At 42.5% G+C, this 17,609-nt stretch overlaps 1 protein-coding gene and 2 long non-coding RNA genes across 7 annotated transcripts; 2 read left to right on the top strand and 1 right to left on the bottom strand.

The window, feature by feature from the left end:
• Positions 1 to 278: 278 nt before the first annotated feature.
• Positions 279 to 4,586, top strand: LOC109946018 (uncharacterized). 2 transcript variants are annotated; one of them, XR_002269081.1, is made up of 6 exons: positions 279 to 444; positions 538 to 627; positions 3,124 to 3,302; positions 3,468 to 3,566; positions 4,245 to 4,307; positions 4,396 to 4,586. It is a non-coding gene; the product is annotated as an uncharacterized lncRNA (long non-coding RNA). The 2 variants fall into 2 exon arrangements; XR_002269080.1 differs by having other exon boundaries at positions 3,468 to 4,307.
• An 18-nt stretch (positions 4,587 to 4,604) lies between these two features.
• LOC103653196 (uncharacterized) lies at positions 4,605 to 11,178 on the top strand. Of its 4 annotated transcripts, XR_002269078.3 has the most exons (7): positions 4,608 to 4,800; positions 6,157 to 6,344; positions 6,431 to 6,649; positions 6,819 to 6,855; positions 7,539 to 7,632; positions 7,763 to 7,901; positions 10,371 to 10,456. It is a non-coding gene; the product is annotated as an uncharacterized lncRNA (long non-coding RNA). The 4 variants fall into 4 exon arrangements; XR_002269079.3 differs by having other exon boundaries at positions 4,605 to 4,800; positions 6,157 to 6,265; positions 7,539 to 7,901; positions 10,371 to 11,178; XR_002269076.3 differs by having other exon boundaries at positions 4,605 to 4,800; positions 7,539 to 7,901.
• Positions 11,179 to 15,281: 4,103 nt separating this feature from the next.
• Positions 15,282 to 17,276, bottom strand: LOC100304439 (Pentatricopeptide repeat-containing protein mitochondrial). Its single transcript, NM_001165872.2, has one exon. The coding sequence runs from the start codon at positions 17,223 to 17,225 to the stop codon at positions 15,855 to 15,857; it is 1,371 nt and encodes a 456-aa protein (NP_001159344.2). The 5' UTR covers positions 17,226 to 17,276; the 3' UTR covers positions 15,282 to 15,854.
• Between the last annotated feature and the right edge of the window lie 333 nt (positions 17,277 to 17,609).

The raw sequence follows: 17,609 nt of genomic DNA, 5'->3' as shown, positions 1-17,609 counted from the left end.
CATACCTTCCCCTTCCTCCCCTCCCCACCACCATCACCCCGCCAAGCGTGACCACTGCTTCCTGTCCCGCCGGAGGGAGGTTCTGCTCCACCACCTCCTCCCCCTCTTCCTGGACATGGATCCCCAGGCCCATCTATATGCTTTACTCGTTTGTTTTTTACAAGTTCAGATCCACAAGCATACTCACATAGTGGACATACCCACATGATTTTGTTATGCACATGTGTAACCAGCATAAGAATTAGGAACAAGCTTTAATGTTTATGCTCATTTTATCTATGAAATTCTTACACTAAAAATGCATGTGCTATTCTTGCTTGAGAATAACAGAATCTATTTATCTTATACTTTTTTCATAGGTTGTTACTGTCAAACCAAATTATGTGCCTATATAAGTTGTGCTTATGGATTATGCGTTCGAGTATAAATTGCACCTGCATTTTGGTATGTTGTTGCTTATTTTGGTAATTTATCATCCTCTTATTTCTCTTTGTGTTCATTATGTGCGCTCTCATTTCTGCTTCTATGACCCTGCAGGTTCTCGATGGTGTCCAGTAAGGATTTGGTCAACAACAATGATGTGTTTTAAGTTTCTCTTCTCTTGTATGTCCAGGTGCATCGACTCAGGTATCCATTTCACTTGATTGTGCTCCTGCCTGCTCTTTTTGGCGGAGATAGGTGCCTTGGAATGCCTTTACAAAATGCATTTCCATGGTCTTTCCATGTTCTCATTTGTTTCATGCCTACAAGTGCCTTGTCTGTATACTATTTCACGTTGATTTGTTGAGCAACCTATCTTTGTATAGCCAGCCATCTTTCAATGAGTTGTGAGTGGATGCTCATGTCATTCTCCCAATTTTCCTTGTTGAATTTTACCATGCCTCTGTATTACAGTTATTTATACATTCCTATGTCTTGTGACCTATAAGTAAAGTCTACATTTGACAATTTCAGTACATTAGTTCATACTAAAAAGAAACGTTTGGACCATAGAAAGCTTTCTGTTAGCCACATGTTAACTTTTGGTAGATCTACTACGTTCTAGTACTCTGATTTATCAAACTAACAACATAGAATTTAACAGATTTTAAAGATCATGTGATTGAGCATTTAAGTTATTGCCTTTGAAGAAGATTTAAATTTCGCAACAATAGCCCCATCAGAGGCATGAATCCTAAAGACCATGCCATCAACTCCTGTCGTACTACCCTTGTTCTTATAAATTGTGTTTTCTCGATGTAACATTGCTCTGATTTATGTGTACTAACTAACACTAGATTATTTTTTATTCCAATCTATTACATATGGTTATAAATGTAACATAATTATATCTGGTAGATTGGCCTATAGATTTAACACTTGACACACGAACTCGGTGAAAAATATCTGTCTATATGCATTATGAGATGATATAGTGACACTTAAGATATTTTTATGGAACTGAAAATCTAACATTATTATTTATTCATCAACTCATATGTTACATGTATTGATAAACCATTTATGTTGCTTGCTGAAATGTTTATTTAGTAACATGTGCACCTTGTTTTTGCCAAGGTCTTTGGTAGGATCCATCTTCTATATTTGCATTTTTTGCTTTGTATGTGCAATCTATCCAAGTGCGCTGCAACAACACACAATAGGTTGATGAATAAATATTTCCATTGTTGCATCAGTATAAAGCATAACATTGTTCAAACACCTAGAGTAGTTATATCTTTGCTCAATTGTTCCCATAGCTATGTGAGTATGCCGATTTGCTGATGCACTTCGGTTTCCTTCGTGTCCACCATACTGCCTTCTTCAGTTTCCTTCACTCTTGGTGTCTCAGACTCTCGGCTCGGTGGAACGCATTGCGACCGACCCGATCCATCCTCTTCGGCAGCCGTCCACTCTCTCCACGGCTCCATCGCTAGACTAGAGAGAGAAACCCTGGTACCCGTGTTCCTTTTCATCCCCCATTTCTCTGAGTTTCCGGGACCATCGCCGAGCATTGAGTCCAAGGAAGCAGAGTCGGTGGAGAAGGGAAGATTTGACTTTCCCGTTGGGTGCCTAGGGAGCAGGAGGGATGCAGCGGCGGCGGGGCCACACGTGGGTAGGGGTGGGGAAGACGGCCCAGGCGGCCGCGGCGCACGCCGCGCTCTTCTGCTTCACTCTCGCCCGAACCTCCTCGTCCCCTCTCACCCGACTCTCGTCCCTCTCGCCCCACCTCGGTTCGATCTGATTAGTTTGGTTTCTACGAGCTGGGAGGCTTCAAATTGTGTTGCGTGGTGATTTTCGGGATAGCGCTCCCCTGCGATGGAGATGTAGTTTTGGGATTGGGCGATTCCTATGCTCGCCTTTTCGAGTATTGCGTGCGATTCAGGGTTATCTGCCGTGTAATTCAGCTACCTGTCTGGGGCTCAGATGAATGTTGACAGTTTTTGGTAGTGTTCAATTGATGCCCGTTCAGTGACCCAGTTATAATCGAGCTGATTCTGGTTAGCATTTCCTTCGTGTCCACCATACGTTATAAGTACTTGATTGTGTATATGGAAAGCTACCATGACCATATGGATCGGTATAAAGCTTACTGTCTTGCGAGGTTTTGGATTAGACTTTTGACTGCATTATGATAGAAAACAAAAACAAATTTCAGTTTTGGGGATTGAAATTCGTTGCTATTTTCAACTACATTTCCTTGCTACTCATGTGTAATGTTTATATTATTTTGATACTCATGTGTTGACAATCCAGTTGATGATTTCTTTCTTGCTGGTTGGAATCGGACTGACTTCTTGCTCGCACATGGACTTTAAATTCCCATCGTCTAGGGCTAGATTAACTATCTAGCTATAGATAATTTTTGTAACCTTGAATATAAAAGGAAGACAAGCAATCTGGCCTGGAGCCTTGGAATAAACTTTGCATTATCTTAAATCACTGGTCAGCTGCTTTATTCATTAGTTTTCGACTTCATATGCTGTTGCAATGCCTGAATTCCTTATAAACAGGCATATGATTGTTCTTTGTTGTAACTTATGTGCAGTTAATGGAATTCACTTTTACCCTGTCTGGTGATGGTGCCTTTTAGTACATTAAAGTCGAGTATGAGGTCCCTTTACTAACGTTTCACATTTTCAGGGTGTAATTGTAGATTGAGGATGATGTCAGAACTCAGAAGCTTCAGCTTACATGTTTATTGCTATTGGAAACTCGTCAATGTAAATTTCAGTGTAACTGGGCAGATGGGTAAATTTCAGTGTAATACCATGAGACTATAGATTACTACCAGACTCAAAGCAACTTAGGTCAGGAATCAGGTAATGATATTTAGACTCATTAAATAACTTTATTGTTATTGACACTACTATTGTTTTTTGAATTTTAGTAACTTATGTGTACCATATATAGTGATCTGATTAGTGTCACCTGATGAGCTATGTTTCACGACAATAATGTCCTGTTGGCTTTGATAACTTTTTTAGGGCTCTCAAGCTTGCTGAACACGAAGGGCGAGGAGGGGTGTGCACCTTTTCACTCTCCGACAACTCTCTCTCTAATCATTGACATCCTGCTTGAGCGAGGTATGACAATTGCAGTTCCTAATGCTTTTATTAAGTTTTGACATGCCATTGCATTTAGAGAAACAATTATGCATTAATTAGAGCTCCTTGAAATTTAAAATTTTGTCAAGTCATTTCTATTTGTTAATGGTCAATTTCAGAATTTATCCAAGCTTTTACCTCTGTTCTTAACTGTAAGTTGATTTGGCTTGTTCAGGGATATAGCTTTTGCTATGCATCTATATTACACTATCTCTATATACATATTAAACCTACGTTCAGTGCTTTAATTTAGTTTTCAAATTTCTTTTGCACCTTCAATTCATAGTGAGACATCGAGTTATAGTTCTAGCAAACTCTCTGTATGACTGCGCCTAAACATTTTTATTTGAAGGTTATTTGATATTCATTTTCAGCTTGTAGTTTAGAAATGGTCTTTGGATTCCCTGGTAGCCAAGGTTACTAAAGGGTAATAGAACATCTTGACCAACGGATTTGTAATATTTACTCTGTTTGGTTATCAATGTTTACTTGCTATTTAAGTTTTGTTTGATCGTCAACTTTTTCTCAATGTTTGATTGTCAACTTTTTCTATACCAGCATCGATGTACAATCGTGTGAAATTGTATTACTGAAGTTTTTAGAAGTTGATAGTTTTATATACTTGATTGTTATGACAAAATTGTTTTATTCATAAAGAAATCTATCGGTGTATTGCTACCAAAATCCGCTATTAAGTTTGAGAGGTATCTGATGGATGAGGTGAGATCTTAAAGGCATTACTATATGTTTCTGTAATTGTTAATTTTAGTAGGATATAGTCTCACCACATTGTTATTGTCCATGTTAGATTCTATCGATCGATGCTGATGTTAGTGAAGTTGAGCTTGGGAGAAGGTAAGTGTTGGCACCGATCCGGGCGCCAATGAGAAGGGCAAGTCGTTGTGCCTAGCAGACGCCCTCCGCGCGCACCGCGGCTATGATAGACACTGGATCCAGGCATGCCATGTTCGTCCGCCTGCACGGAGAACCCGCTAATGGCAGAGGCAAGTCCTCCACCTAGATCTATTATCGAGGAAAGACATAGAGATATGACGATGTGTTCATTTTAATGGCAGGACGACATGACAGGCGACGAAATCCAGTCATCTCCTAAGGGAGCGACTTTGTACGACAGCCACTACGGGTGGTGGAGCTGGGCGTCGTTCTCGCCGCGGTGCACGTGATCCAGGACCGCCATGTCACGACGCACGAGGTAGAACGCAACTTCATGGAGCTCCACCAGGGGTTCCTCGACATGACACTCCTCCCCTTCTTTCTCTCCCCTTGATCGACCTTCTCAGCGTGAACAAGTGATTTGTTGTTTATGTATGGATGGGGCCACGACCCAAGACATAGCCACCCTTTCGTTGTGTTAATATGATGGATGCATACACTCAGGGAAGCTCGCTCCTGTTGCCCTCCTATGAACTCCCTAACTTCTATTTATTTATGTGGGGATAACTAACTAGGAGTAACTAATACTATCTATCATGGTTGTCAACTGATGTAGACAAACTAAGAGGAATCGACTGACTGTGTATCGATTATGTCTAATTTGAGTTTTCGTCGTCATTGATTTTGTGTGTTTGGTGTCTCTTGCTAGACAAGATGTATAGACAAAATTATGAACTTTCTAGGATGATGAAACAATGGTTGCATTGATTCACTTTAGTTTGTAGTATTTGTGTTGCTGCTGCGTACTTCGATTTGATCATAGGATATATTTCTAGCAAATGATTTCTTGTAGGGTATCATAGGATATATTTCTTGTGTGAAAGGTCTTGATAGTTCAGGGCTCAGTTCTTCTGCGGTGATAAGCTTACTGATATTCTATACATTTACTTTGTTGATGTTACTTCTAGGCATATCTATTGTTTGTTGGTCGAGTTAAATTTGGTGCGCGAATGTGTCAGTAAATATTTATATGTGTTTTCATCTCAATGAACTCCGATATATAACCTGGTTAACTTCACAAGCATATAGATTAGAATTTGTCCTAGATCACTGATTGGTTAATGATTGAGCTTTTAAATAATTAATTAATCCTTGATATATTTTTTAAAATTGTACTCCCGGCGGTCATCAAGGAATGATCAGACTGAAAGGCAAACAATTATCATACACTGTATTAAATGAGAGCAATTGAGATTAAAGTAAGTTTTTCTAGGAGTGTATTGAATCACTCCGTAGCTTTCCAAAGGCTAGGATTCAAGACTTATTTCTGAGCAAAAATATATATGCAGTCATTGTAAGTAACCATTTGGTCATTGAATTTGGAATTTGATCATGTGGAACATTTTAGAATATTTGCCAAGCATATAACTACTTAAACAGAAAGGTCTACACATTTGTACAACTGTTAACCAACTGTTTTCTGCAATATTGTGTATTGCTAGAGCTGATCATTCAGTATAAGCTCATATGTAATTTTCTTTGCTTATTTTCCTATAACAAGCAGGAGAACCGCACCTCATTGTATTAGAGGAGAATATGCTTCACTTGTTGTTTTGTTTTATTTTTTAATGCATGTTCTTGCTAACTGATACTGACTTGTATATTGTTTTGCTAGACCTGCTTTGTGCCAAGACAAAGGTTGCCAAAGTTTGACTTGCATCTCTAGGTCGCAGCGACAAAGAAAGGTGGGCGATGCGGTGGCGACGCGGGAGCACAACCACCAGGTGCAGCTGTTCCGCCTACTACTCTCCATTCCTGCAGAGCACAACCTTTAGGTGTAGCGGTCCAGACTACTACTAAATAGTAATAAATTTTACCAATCGTTTACAATTTTGAATGATGAGCTCCCTAATTTTCTAAATGTTGACTGATAAATAGTAATATACCAGGTATGTATGGTATTGATTTGGGGACAATAGTGGGACTGGAGCTTGACGTCGACATCGTGGCGGCGAACACAACGACAAAGAAGGTGAACGCTGCATTTGTCTCGTTTTGTAGGACATTGAGTTGTCCAAAGAAATAAATGATTCATTCAGGCAATCATCTCGAGCTAGGACAATGCTTCCCTCCAGCATTGAAATAAGTGGCCATGTGCTTACAATAGGGTAAATATTTTTTGCCACATTGCTTTGATACTAGCTCTTGTTACAACATGTTCATAGCTTTGGAGACTTGATCTCATTCATGTGCTCTAGGGTCCTAGCATGACAAGCTGGCTTTTTGATGTTGTTGGTCATGTTTGTGTAGTTCTGATAAAATATATTTGCTTTACAGCTATTGGCCTACATATCTACCAATGGACGTGTATCAGGTTAGTGTATGGCCTTGGTGGTGGTGGTAAATATTTTACTATCAGTCCGAGTATTTAAATCAATGGCTTTAACATTTGTTCATGCCATGCAACTTAGCTTAAAAATGGTTCGGCGTTTCTAGCTCCTTATACTCAGTGTTCAAATCTCATGTCATGCAGAGTGACTTCTACTTTCTTCTTATCACATCAAATTAATTAATGCATTATGGAGCTACTGAATGGTACCAATAGGAATCTTTCACCATGTTAGGTATAGGCATCTTTCACCATGTTAGGTACAGAGGAAACAATTAGTGCTTCCCTTTGCCCTAGAATGCTAGCACTGCAGTTTTTTATGCTTTGAAAAAAACCAGCCATCACACTACTAAATACTAATAATCATAGCTGCTTACCAGTAAATTTAGAAATTTATAATCTGAGGCGTAGTGATAAGTTTGTTAGACAGAATGACCATCACTTTTGTTTTTATGTAGAAATGCTCAAATGCATTATAAAAGCAAAGTAATGTACTCTTAGTTTTCTAGATATGACATGTTGTTTGACTAATAGATGTCTTGCTTCCTGTTCTGTTATTTTCTTTTGTTATAGCCTGTAATAATAGTTGGAAAACTTTAACAATTTCAAGGTTCCAGTTAATTTGCATGTTGGTTATTTCATTGACCAAACAAACCTTTTCTTTGCAGGAAGACAGTCCTGACTTATTTACTAATGAAGAAAAAAATCCATGAAGTAGAATCAATGGATATAGAATTGCTGCTGACTCGTCTTCTAAGCATGGTGAAGTTGACATATCACATTAGCAATGAACTATCATGGCAGTGATCATGATTTTGTACACTACTTTGGTGTATCATCGCCTAATAAAGTATCCACAAACTCATGAGCCTTTTTTCGGTTCTAGCTGCAGACCCCAAAGCAGAACCTGTAGTTCTAGCAAATAAGTCTAAATGGTCACCAGAGCAGGGGCAACACAGGATCTGACGCCCATTCTATGTTGCTGAAGTCGAAGCACCTGTGCTCACAATCGAAAAGCATGGAACAAGAAGGTATAGTTTCTTATCCCCCCCATTCAACCTAACAGAATTCCTTGGCTTCTGTATTCTCATTAAAGCAAAAATATATGTCTTTGCATGTACTTGTCAAAGCTAATAATTAGTTTCCTTGTTGTCTTATTGATTGGTCCTCTTGATTTCCTTCTTTTGCCGAACCTTTTTAATTGTTGTGGAAGGAGTTTTTTGCACGGGATTGTATACTTATGCTTTATGCAAAATCTTTAGTGGGGTTAGATTACTTGGCCAATTTAACCAATAGTTTGGCACTTGTGGGTTTTAGTACTAGAATGGTTCACCAAAAACAAAGAAGACACATTCTTGCACGCTAACTAACCCGATCCGGTACACAGAGCGAGCATCTCGCTGCAACAGCGACTTGGCGAGCCGGTGCTTTAGGAGCTGCTCGACTGGGTCCTGGCGACCTAGGTCTACTGGTCCCAGCAGCAAGCCAAGCTTGCCTAAGAAACCCTCTTTGCTGAGGCTCACTTGCTCACTTAATAACTTGACGATGATCCTGGCTGATGGCCTTCTCTAAGGCTATTGCAGCCTTTGTATAAAGTTAGTAAATCAGCCAATCTCTTCATAGGAGGTTTAAGAAAGATATATTATAAAAAATGCATATATAAGTGTCGAGTACCATAATTAGGGGTACCCCCAACACTCCTAAACTCGACTGGTAATCACCATCAGCACAAGCTGCAGAGACTGATGGGCGCGATTAAAGTCAAGGCTTCGTCTACTCAGGGGACGCGATCTCACCTCGCCCGAGCCCAGCCTCGGGCGGGAACAGTAGTCCAGGCGAATTCATGCCTCGCCCGAGGGCCTCCTCAGGCAACGGGCGCACCCTCGACTCGCCCGAACCCCAGCTCGGGCAGGCTTCGTTGTGAAGCAACCTTGGCCAAATCGCCTCACCAACCGACCATATCGTAGGCGCATTTAATGCAAGGATCTCCTGGCGCCTTATCCTGACACGCGTGCCTTAGTCGGCAAGGTCGAAGTGACCGCAGTCACTTCGCCCTCCTGCTGACTGACCTAACATGAAAACAGCGCTGCTCGCCCCTCTCCGACTGTTATGCCACCCGCCAGGGTGAGGCTGACAGCAACTGAGTCCAGCCTCAGGCGCAACAGGAAGCTCCGCCTCACCCGACCCTAGAGCTCGGCCCCCGCCTCGGCCTCGGAAGGTGGTCTCCGCCTCGCCCGACCCTAGGGCTCGGCCTCAACCTCGACCTCAGAAGGTGGTCTCCGCCTCGCCCGACCCCAGGGCTCGGCCTTAACCTCGACCTCGGAAGGTGGTCTCCGCCTCGCCCGACCCAGGGCCCGGCCTCAACCTCGATCTCGGGAGAAATCGCGTCCTCGCCCGACCCCGGCCTCGGCCTCAGGAGGAGTCTCCGCCTCGCCCGACCTTGGGCTCGGACCGACCACGCCGCAGGGGGTACATCATTACCCTACCCCTAGCTAGCTCAGGCTACGGGGGAACAAGACCGGCGTCCCATCCAGGCTCGCCCCGGTAACAAGTAATGATGGATCCCCGCGTGCGTCCATGACGACGGTGGTTCTCAGCCCCCTACGGAAGCAAGGAGACGTCAGCAAGGTCCCAGCAGCCCCGACAGCTGTGCTTCTACAGGGCTCAAACGCTCCTCCGATGGCCATGACACCGCGTACACAGGACTCTAGCACCTCTCCGATAGCCACGTTGGCATGTACATAGGGCTCTGGCTCCTCTCTGCCGGACACATTAGCATATTGCTACACCCCCATTGTACACCTGGACCCTCTCCTTGCATCTATAAAAGGAAGGGCCAGGGCCCTCATACGTGAGGGTGGTCGCGCGGGAGGACGGGCTGACGAACCGGCTCACACTCTCTTTCTCCCTCGCGAACGCTTGTAACCCCTACTGCAAGCGCACCCACTCTGGCGCAGGATAACACGAGCCGCGGTTTTCCCCCCTTGTGTTCCATCTCGCGCCAACCCATCTGGGCTGGGGCACGCAGCGACAATTTTACTCGTCGGTCCAGGGACCCCCGGGTCGAAACACCGACAATAAGGAACATGAGGCATTGATCGATTTGTTGTAATATCTACTCATCACTTGATATTCTTTAAGCCAGATTTATTATTAAATAAATAGCTAAGGAGATACTTGGTTACTGACTGTAATGTTTAGCAGAGCTACACACTTGAGAGAAGTGGTGTCTTGCGTTCATTGAATTTTGAACTAAAACGAATACTTGTCCTTAAAAAAACTATTTGCTGAACTTATCCAATCTATTTCATGAGTTAAATTGTGAGTTTTTGTTTCTGTCCGTGATATGTGTCCTAATGTTGAGAATAGCATAAAATGGAATATCTCTTTCTTTTTGTTTACATCACCATATTCTCCAGATGTGTGATTGCTAATGTTTCATAAGCTAAACATTTTGTTTGACATCATAGTGAATGATTGGCTATACTCCAACCTTGCAGGCTGGAATTAACTGAGAGGAGAAAATTTGAATATACATGAGATATCTTATTGATTACAACTACTAAAGGAGAAGTTGACTTTTTTCTTACCATAGTACTAATACACTTATTGATATGATTTATTTGTATCTATTGAAATTTTATGTTTTTCAGTAATGTAGGCTACTGGTAGTTTTGGTGACTGCAATAGCCAGCAATGGTCTAATGCCATCAAGGGGTGTCAAGCAAGGCGTTCATGGTATTTAGTCCTTATTGTTTATGTGGTCGTAGATTGTTGTGCGTAGCAATGATCGCTTCTATGCCGCTGCAAGCAAACATCAATGGTGTGTGAGGAGGTTCTGTCATGCCTACCAAATTTGTAAGAAGGCTCTTCTGATATTCCTAGATCCCTGGCACACTATTGTTTATTTTAAAAAATTTATTGGCACACTAAGGTCTAACACAACAACACCCTCTGTCAACTATTAACAAATTCATGGTGGGATGACGATGGTGTGAACTGCAAAGAAGCATGTGGCCCAACTTCTAGATCCAGTGGTACCAAACCTCAATCAACATTGTTCAGGATGTTGTCAGCCATATTCAGCAATAGCAGCAACCCACGACTAATTTGGCTGCCCCAAAAACATCAGGTGGCATGAGTAGGGAAGATACAAACAACGTACGTGGCCTGGTTAGCTGTGAGCATTCCAAAGTCATCATATATGTGAGACACCATGGATTGGATTTGCAAGTGAACAAAAAAACTCTAGAATTTGATGGTTCTTTCATCTCAATCCTTCTATATAATGGCAAAATTGATTTGTTTTAGAAATATTGATGCTTGCCTGCATTATCTCTATGATGACTTTGCATGATCAAAATTTTGTTGCGTGTCCTGCACTCCGTAGCTTGTTGGTGATTCATGTACAAGAGACATCCAGTTTCCACCGTTTTCACGGGCGTCGTGCGTCAACCAGATCCTCACATTTAAATGGTAAAAAAACAAATTATGCACAAACAAAGGATTCAAACATTATTATTGGTTCCAAATCCATATTCGCACCCACCTAGACAACAAGATGAGTATAAATGGAAACCGTGGCAACACACGGGAATTTAACTAGTATATATATATTACGAGCCCTGAACTTTCAATAACTAGAGGAAGCCTAAGTTAGACGGTGCAATCTAGTCGAGCCGGACCAGGTCCGGGCTGCTATAAAAACACTCCAACGCAGCCAGGGATTAGGTTTTAGCAGCGGCGGCGGTTCCCTTGGGCGTGCGAGCGGCGGCGATCCTGGGGGCCAGCGGTGGTGCCGCCCCGAGGCGGGCGACTGACAGCGGCGCTCCACCTGGAACGAGCGACGACGACGCTTTCCGAGGCAGGCGAGCAAGCGGTGACGGCGCTCCCGAAGCGGATGGGCGGCGACGGCGCACCCTAGGCCTGGTGGCAACGACGGTTGTGCGAGGCGCGGTCGTCTCTGGCGATGGCGGTCACACGAGGCATGGGTGGCTCTGGCGCCCTTCGACGACCAACTCCTCCGATCCGGTGGCTTCGACGACGTCCTTTGATCTAGCGGCCTCGGGATCGTCCTCCTCCGACGAACTATTCGATCCATGTTTATGCCATCTATGATTATGTTTTATGCATGCTACTTACACTATTTATATATATTCCAGTGATGATTTTATGACGATGAATATGATTTTATGTTGCCATAAAACTGTCCTTAATTCCCGCGAGGGCTCTTAGTTGAACTGATATTAGGTTTTTTTATCAATTATGTTACACAGTGTATGTATTCATGCGACTTTGTATATGAATTTATGCTCTGTGTGAACTATGTCATCCTATTTTTTTGCATTCATGCAGTGGAAACGAAAATATCATCCAAAATTTTTACGCATGCAATGGAAACTCCAACGATCTGCCATAATTTTTGGATCTGCAGAAAAATAGAAACCCCATGGATGCGACTCCCATATTTTTCGGAACTGACATAAAAATAGGATCGTGAATACAACCCAAAAGAGATATCAACCTCTCACATTGACTCGGTATTTACGCTTATAACCGAGGGGGTTTATGCTCAAAACTTAAGAGTTTTACGCTCGAACTTAGAGATGCGTCCACCAGTGAACCACGTGCCATATTTTTACACAGTATACAACATTGAATAAATACCTACACCGTCTAACATAATTTGTATAAGTATATATTATAAACTGGTTCTAACGAGTCTAGTTACATGGCTGTTGGAGCGATCCTATATTTATGAAGCAAATAAAGCAATAAATACGATTTTTTGTTTTCATGCATGTCAATCTATTTTCTTTCATCGTACATTTTTGCCATCCTAATTTTGTGCGCATGCAGCAGGTAACAGATTTTTACGCAGTGTACCGAATTGCATAAATATCTACACAGTGTAGCATAATTAGTATCAGTATATATCATAAACTGATCCTGACGAGCCTAGCTACATGGCTGTTGTAGCGATCCTATATTTATAAAGGAAATAAATCATTAAATATAATTTTTATTTTCATACATTCCAATCTATTTTATTTCATCATATATTTTTGTCGTCCTAATTTTGTGCATGCAGCATGTAACAAATTTTTATGTAGTGTACTGAATTGCATAAATATCTATATTGTATAGCATAATTAGTATCAATATATATCATAAATTAGTCCCGACAAGTCTAGTTGCAAGTCTATTGCAGCGATTCTATATTTATGGAGGAAATCAAACATTTAAAAATAGAAACAGTCATATATTTCTTTTCTAAATTTACGCGCGTGCAAGAAAACAGGTTTGACTCATGCCTGCCTTTATATTTTTTTGCATGCACAGAGATAGCCTGGCTTAGCGAGTGGGTGCAGTGAGCGCGCCAAGCTGGACCAGGTCACAGGAGTGGTCGACAAATACCGGTGCTACAATTTTATATATATACCATTTATAGCTAGAGAAAGCCCAGAGCTCCTAATACACCTACCATATATATATATATATATATATATATATATATATATATATATATATATATATATATATATATATATTACTACTACTACTATTACTATTATTATTACTGTTGTTGTTGTTGTTGTTGTTGTTGTTATTATTATTATTATTATTATTATTATTATTATTATTATTATTATTATTATTATTATTATCAGAAATCTTGCAATCCCAGTAGACAAATACCGGTGCTACAATTTTCCTGAGTACTAACAAGACAATGTACTCTACACTCAAAACTCACATTTATACCGGACAGATAAATCCTTTTCTACCATCAACCACAAATCTCATTGGTATATTGTTTTGAGCTTCAGGTGTTACCTTATGCTCACTTTGGGGAACATCTGTCGTAGGACAAATTTAGGCACGTTTATTTATTTAGAGCTAGTTTGAGAACCTATTTTTCTAGGGGATTTTCGTTTTTATAAGAGAAAATGAACTAATTTTCCTTGAAAAAATAAAAATCCCTTAAGGGACGTTTGGATCCCTTTATTTTAGAGGAATTAGAATTCACTAAATAAATTAACTTATTTTGTTTGGAATTTGACATTCCACCACTTTTTAAAGTTCAGATATAAGTCTATCTTAAATTCATAGGATGGAGGATGGGAAATGACTTTATGCATTAGTAGAATTTGTTTCTACTTTGTAACTTGCATGCCACTCTTCTTCATCTCACTCATGTATAGTAAAAATTTATCACATAAATGTCTCCGACATCTTGCTAATAATAGTATACAAATATATTTTACATAAAACCGAATTATCTTAATTGATATATATCTAAATTATTATTATTAGAATGGAATTCAATTCCAATGACACAAACAGGACGTTAGGAAAATAGGGTTCTAATTCTAGAGATTTTTTAGTCCTTGCATTTTTAGCCCGTTTATTCCATAAATTACTAAAGACAAAGACTAAAAAATAGAAACAATTTTTTTTAGTCTCTGTATTTAGTAATTTAGAACAAAACTAGACAATCCCAGCAATTTAGATGTGCCATATGTACATACTGCACAATGTAGTAGTACATGTAGACAAGTTCCTTCTTTACCCGACTGATGTCATTCTTTCATTCAATCATTCTAAGCTCTATTTACACTAGAGCTAATAGTTAATTGACTAAAAAATTACTAGTGGAATTAGCTGACTAACTATTAGCTGATTTTAGCTGGTTTGAACCAACCAATAAACTAATGTGTAGTTGACGATGTAGCTAATAGTTAGCTGCACTATTGGCTGAAAGTGTTTGGATGTCTCCAGCTAATAGCCCAACTATTAGCTAAGTTATTTGAATATCTCCAGCTAATTTTAGCTTTTAAATATTAGCTCTACATTCAAAAGAGCCTTAGTAGAAAAAAAAACACCCAAGCATCTAGCTGCTAAAAGAATTGTCACTTCATTTCCCGTTTGCCTTCTACTGTCCTAGGGTAAAATTGTAAATTAACAGAGTTTGATGTATATGGTTTTATCACCATAGGAACTTAAGAAAGTAAGGTTTACAGGAGAGACAAATTTTTAGATGAAAAATAACGAGTAAAAGCAACGTAATTTTAAGACAGTTAATTGGCAAACGTATCAGTGGTTTAAACAGCAACAGTGAGCTACTGAGCTATACAACAAAGGTAACTTGCCTCCTAAAGTTGGTATTCAATCAAAATATTCTGAGTATTTCTTCCACATTATTGAGCATCAATGGGGACAATCAACAGTACATAAATCCATTTAGCACAATCACGGATTGAACTTACTGTACTTACTTCTTTTGACCATGATAACTTTCAGTGCACAACTCAACTGTGAATTCATTAACGAAAAGTGTACATTATTTAACCACAGAATTGACGATCAAATCACAGATTAAAAAAATAACAATCCATCAATCTTATTTTGGACACTTGAAAAGTTGGTAAATCTTGTTAGGCACAACAAAACAGCAGATTTTACTGGCTTATGACGAGATTAAATTTACACGAAGAAGAAATATAAGTGTCATTTCTACCTGAAAATCTAGTAGCAGCACCACACAGCTTGCAAGGTCCAAACTGGAAGAGAAAACCGCATCTAGTTCCCCATCTATTTAGATAGCGTTTGCTTCCATAGTCACTTGGGATACAACAGCTCCGTCCCCGGAAGCGGCTCTGTCCAGAAGATTTTGGGAATGAACATATTTTTTCATTTTTAGAATCACTCCATCGTACGTGGAACCAATCCAAACAACAATAAACTGAGAGTGAAATGGCTCTGTCCCACCATACTTCGGAACTAAACGTTATCTTAAGATAGTGTTTGGTTCCGAAATATGGTAAAATTGAGCCCTTATGCTCCTAATTTATTTTTGTTTGGATGATTTCATATAAAATCGAGTGGTTCTAAAAATAGAAAATTATGCTTCCCAAAATCCTCGAACGAAGCTGCTCCTGAAGAGTTGTTCCATCCTAACTAACTCCAGAACCAAACCCTATCTAATTTCCCTTCAGGGACACCTCAAGCTGTTCCAATCTCCGGGCAAGGTCATGCTTCCCACAATGTCGAAGGCCATCAACTACAGCACTAAAGGTCGGTGCCCGGGGTGTGAACCCTGCCTCACTCATCTCAACGAGGTAGTTTGCAGCTTCCACAAACCGACCGCCCCTCACGCACATTTTGACAAGCATCACATACACAGGGCGATTCGGTGGATGCCCCTTCGTCTTCATATCACCAAAGAAAGCGAAAGCATCTGCAAAGCGTCCTGCCTTACAAAGCGCCTTGATGATTGCCGCATATAGACTCGGGAATGGACGATGGCCATCCTCAACAGCCGCATAGAACAGCCGGAATGCCTCCTCAATTTTGCCAACCTTGGCCACAGCCGGTAGCATCACCTTGTATGTTGAGATGTCTGGACACAGGCCTCGACTGGAAGCATCAGCAAGAAGAGACACGGCGAAGTCCACGTCTCCAGCATTGCAAAGCGCCTCGGCAAGGGAGTTGAATGTAGCAACGTCGGGGAGGATGCCTTCCTTGGTCATACGGAGGGCAAAGGCCTTGGCCTGCTCCAGATGCCCAGCGCGAACGAGCCCGTCGACGAGGAGGTCACGGCCGCGCACCGGTGGGCGGAGCCCGCGGCCCGCCATGTCATCGAGGAACGCCTGCGCCTCCTGGAGCTTCCCCGCCGCGCACCAGGAGTCAACGAGGGTGCTGAACGTGGCGCGGTCGGGTGCAACGCCCTTGCGCGCCATCCTGCGGAGCAGCTTGTAGGCGCCGGTGAAGTTGCCGTTGGCGCAGAGCGCGTCGAGGAGGGCGTTGTAGACCTCGGTGGTCTGCGGGCAGCCAAATCGAGGGAGGCGATTGAACACCTCGACGGCCTGGTCGGGGAGGCGGGAGTGGCCGTAGGACGAGATGACCGCGGAGAAGGTGGTCGGCGAGAGGGGGAGGCCGAGGCCTCGCATGTCGGAGGCGAGGGACCAGAGGTGGGGGAAGAGCCGCGCGCGCGCGAGTGGGAGGAGCAGCGCGTCGAAGTGCTCGGCTGAGGCGGCGAAGGACGGCTTGGCGCGGAGCCAGGAAAGGAAGCGCGTGGCGTGGAGCGGCGCGGCGGGGGCGGCGGCGCGGATGACGCGGAGCGCTAGGTCGGTGGGGAACGGGGACGGGAGGCGGAGGCGGTTCAGGGTGCGCTCCAGGTAGAAGTCCCGCCGCACGATGGTGGAGAGGTGGTGCACCGCCGCGAAGTAGGCGTCCTTCGAGGTCGGGTGCTGCGGCTGCGGCGCTCCCGCCGCGACCGCGGGGAGTTCGGAGAGCGTGGAGAGGCGGCGGAGGCGGAGGCCGAGGCGGCACAGGACGGCGGCCGCCGACATGGCTCACCTCGGCTGCGGACTGCGGTCGCCACACTGCGCTAACATTCGTGGACCGTTCCAAACGGCTAGCTGGGCCTAGGTCGAAATAGTATTGGCAAATAGCCTGCTAACGAAATGGGACCAACTATGCACATGGGCTGGTAGGTCTTGAGTTGCTTCGAGCTGGTACTATTAAAGCCCACAGCTTTAGCATTGCGGAGGGTCGTAGGGTTTCCATCTGTTTCTCGTCGATGCCCTCCGCCGCCGTCGCGCCGTTCTTCCTCCTCTCATCGTCATAGTCTCCTTGGGTAGGTTCTGTGAGTTTCCAAAGGTACAGAGCGTCGCGTAGGCTCGTAGCTAATTGTCATTTGGTTTCGTGGTTCTTGCTCCGAATCGACAATCGTG

This window comes from Zea mays, chromosome 4, assembly GCF_902167145.1.
Source record: "Zea mays cultivar B73 chromosome 4, Zm-B73-REFERENCE-NAM-5.0, whole genome shotgun sequence".
NCBI lineage: Eukaryota > Viridiplantae > Streptophyta > Magnoliopsida > Poales > Poaceae > Zea > Zea mays.
This window is presented reverse-complemented; position numbering and strand designations above follow the sequence as displayed.

Coding starts and splice junctions, on each gene's coding strand:
- LOC100304439 (NM_001165872.2), bottom strand. CDS start 17,225: ATGTCGGCGGCCGCCGTCCTGTGCCGCCTCGGCCTCCGCCTCCGCCGC.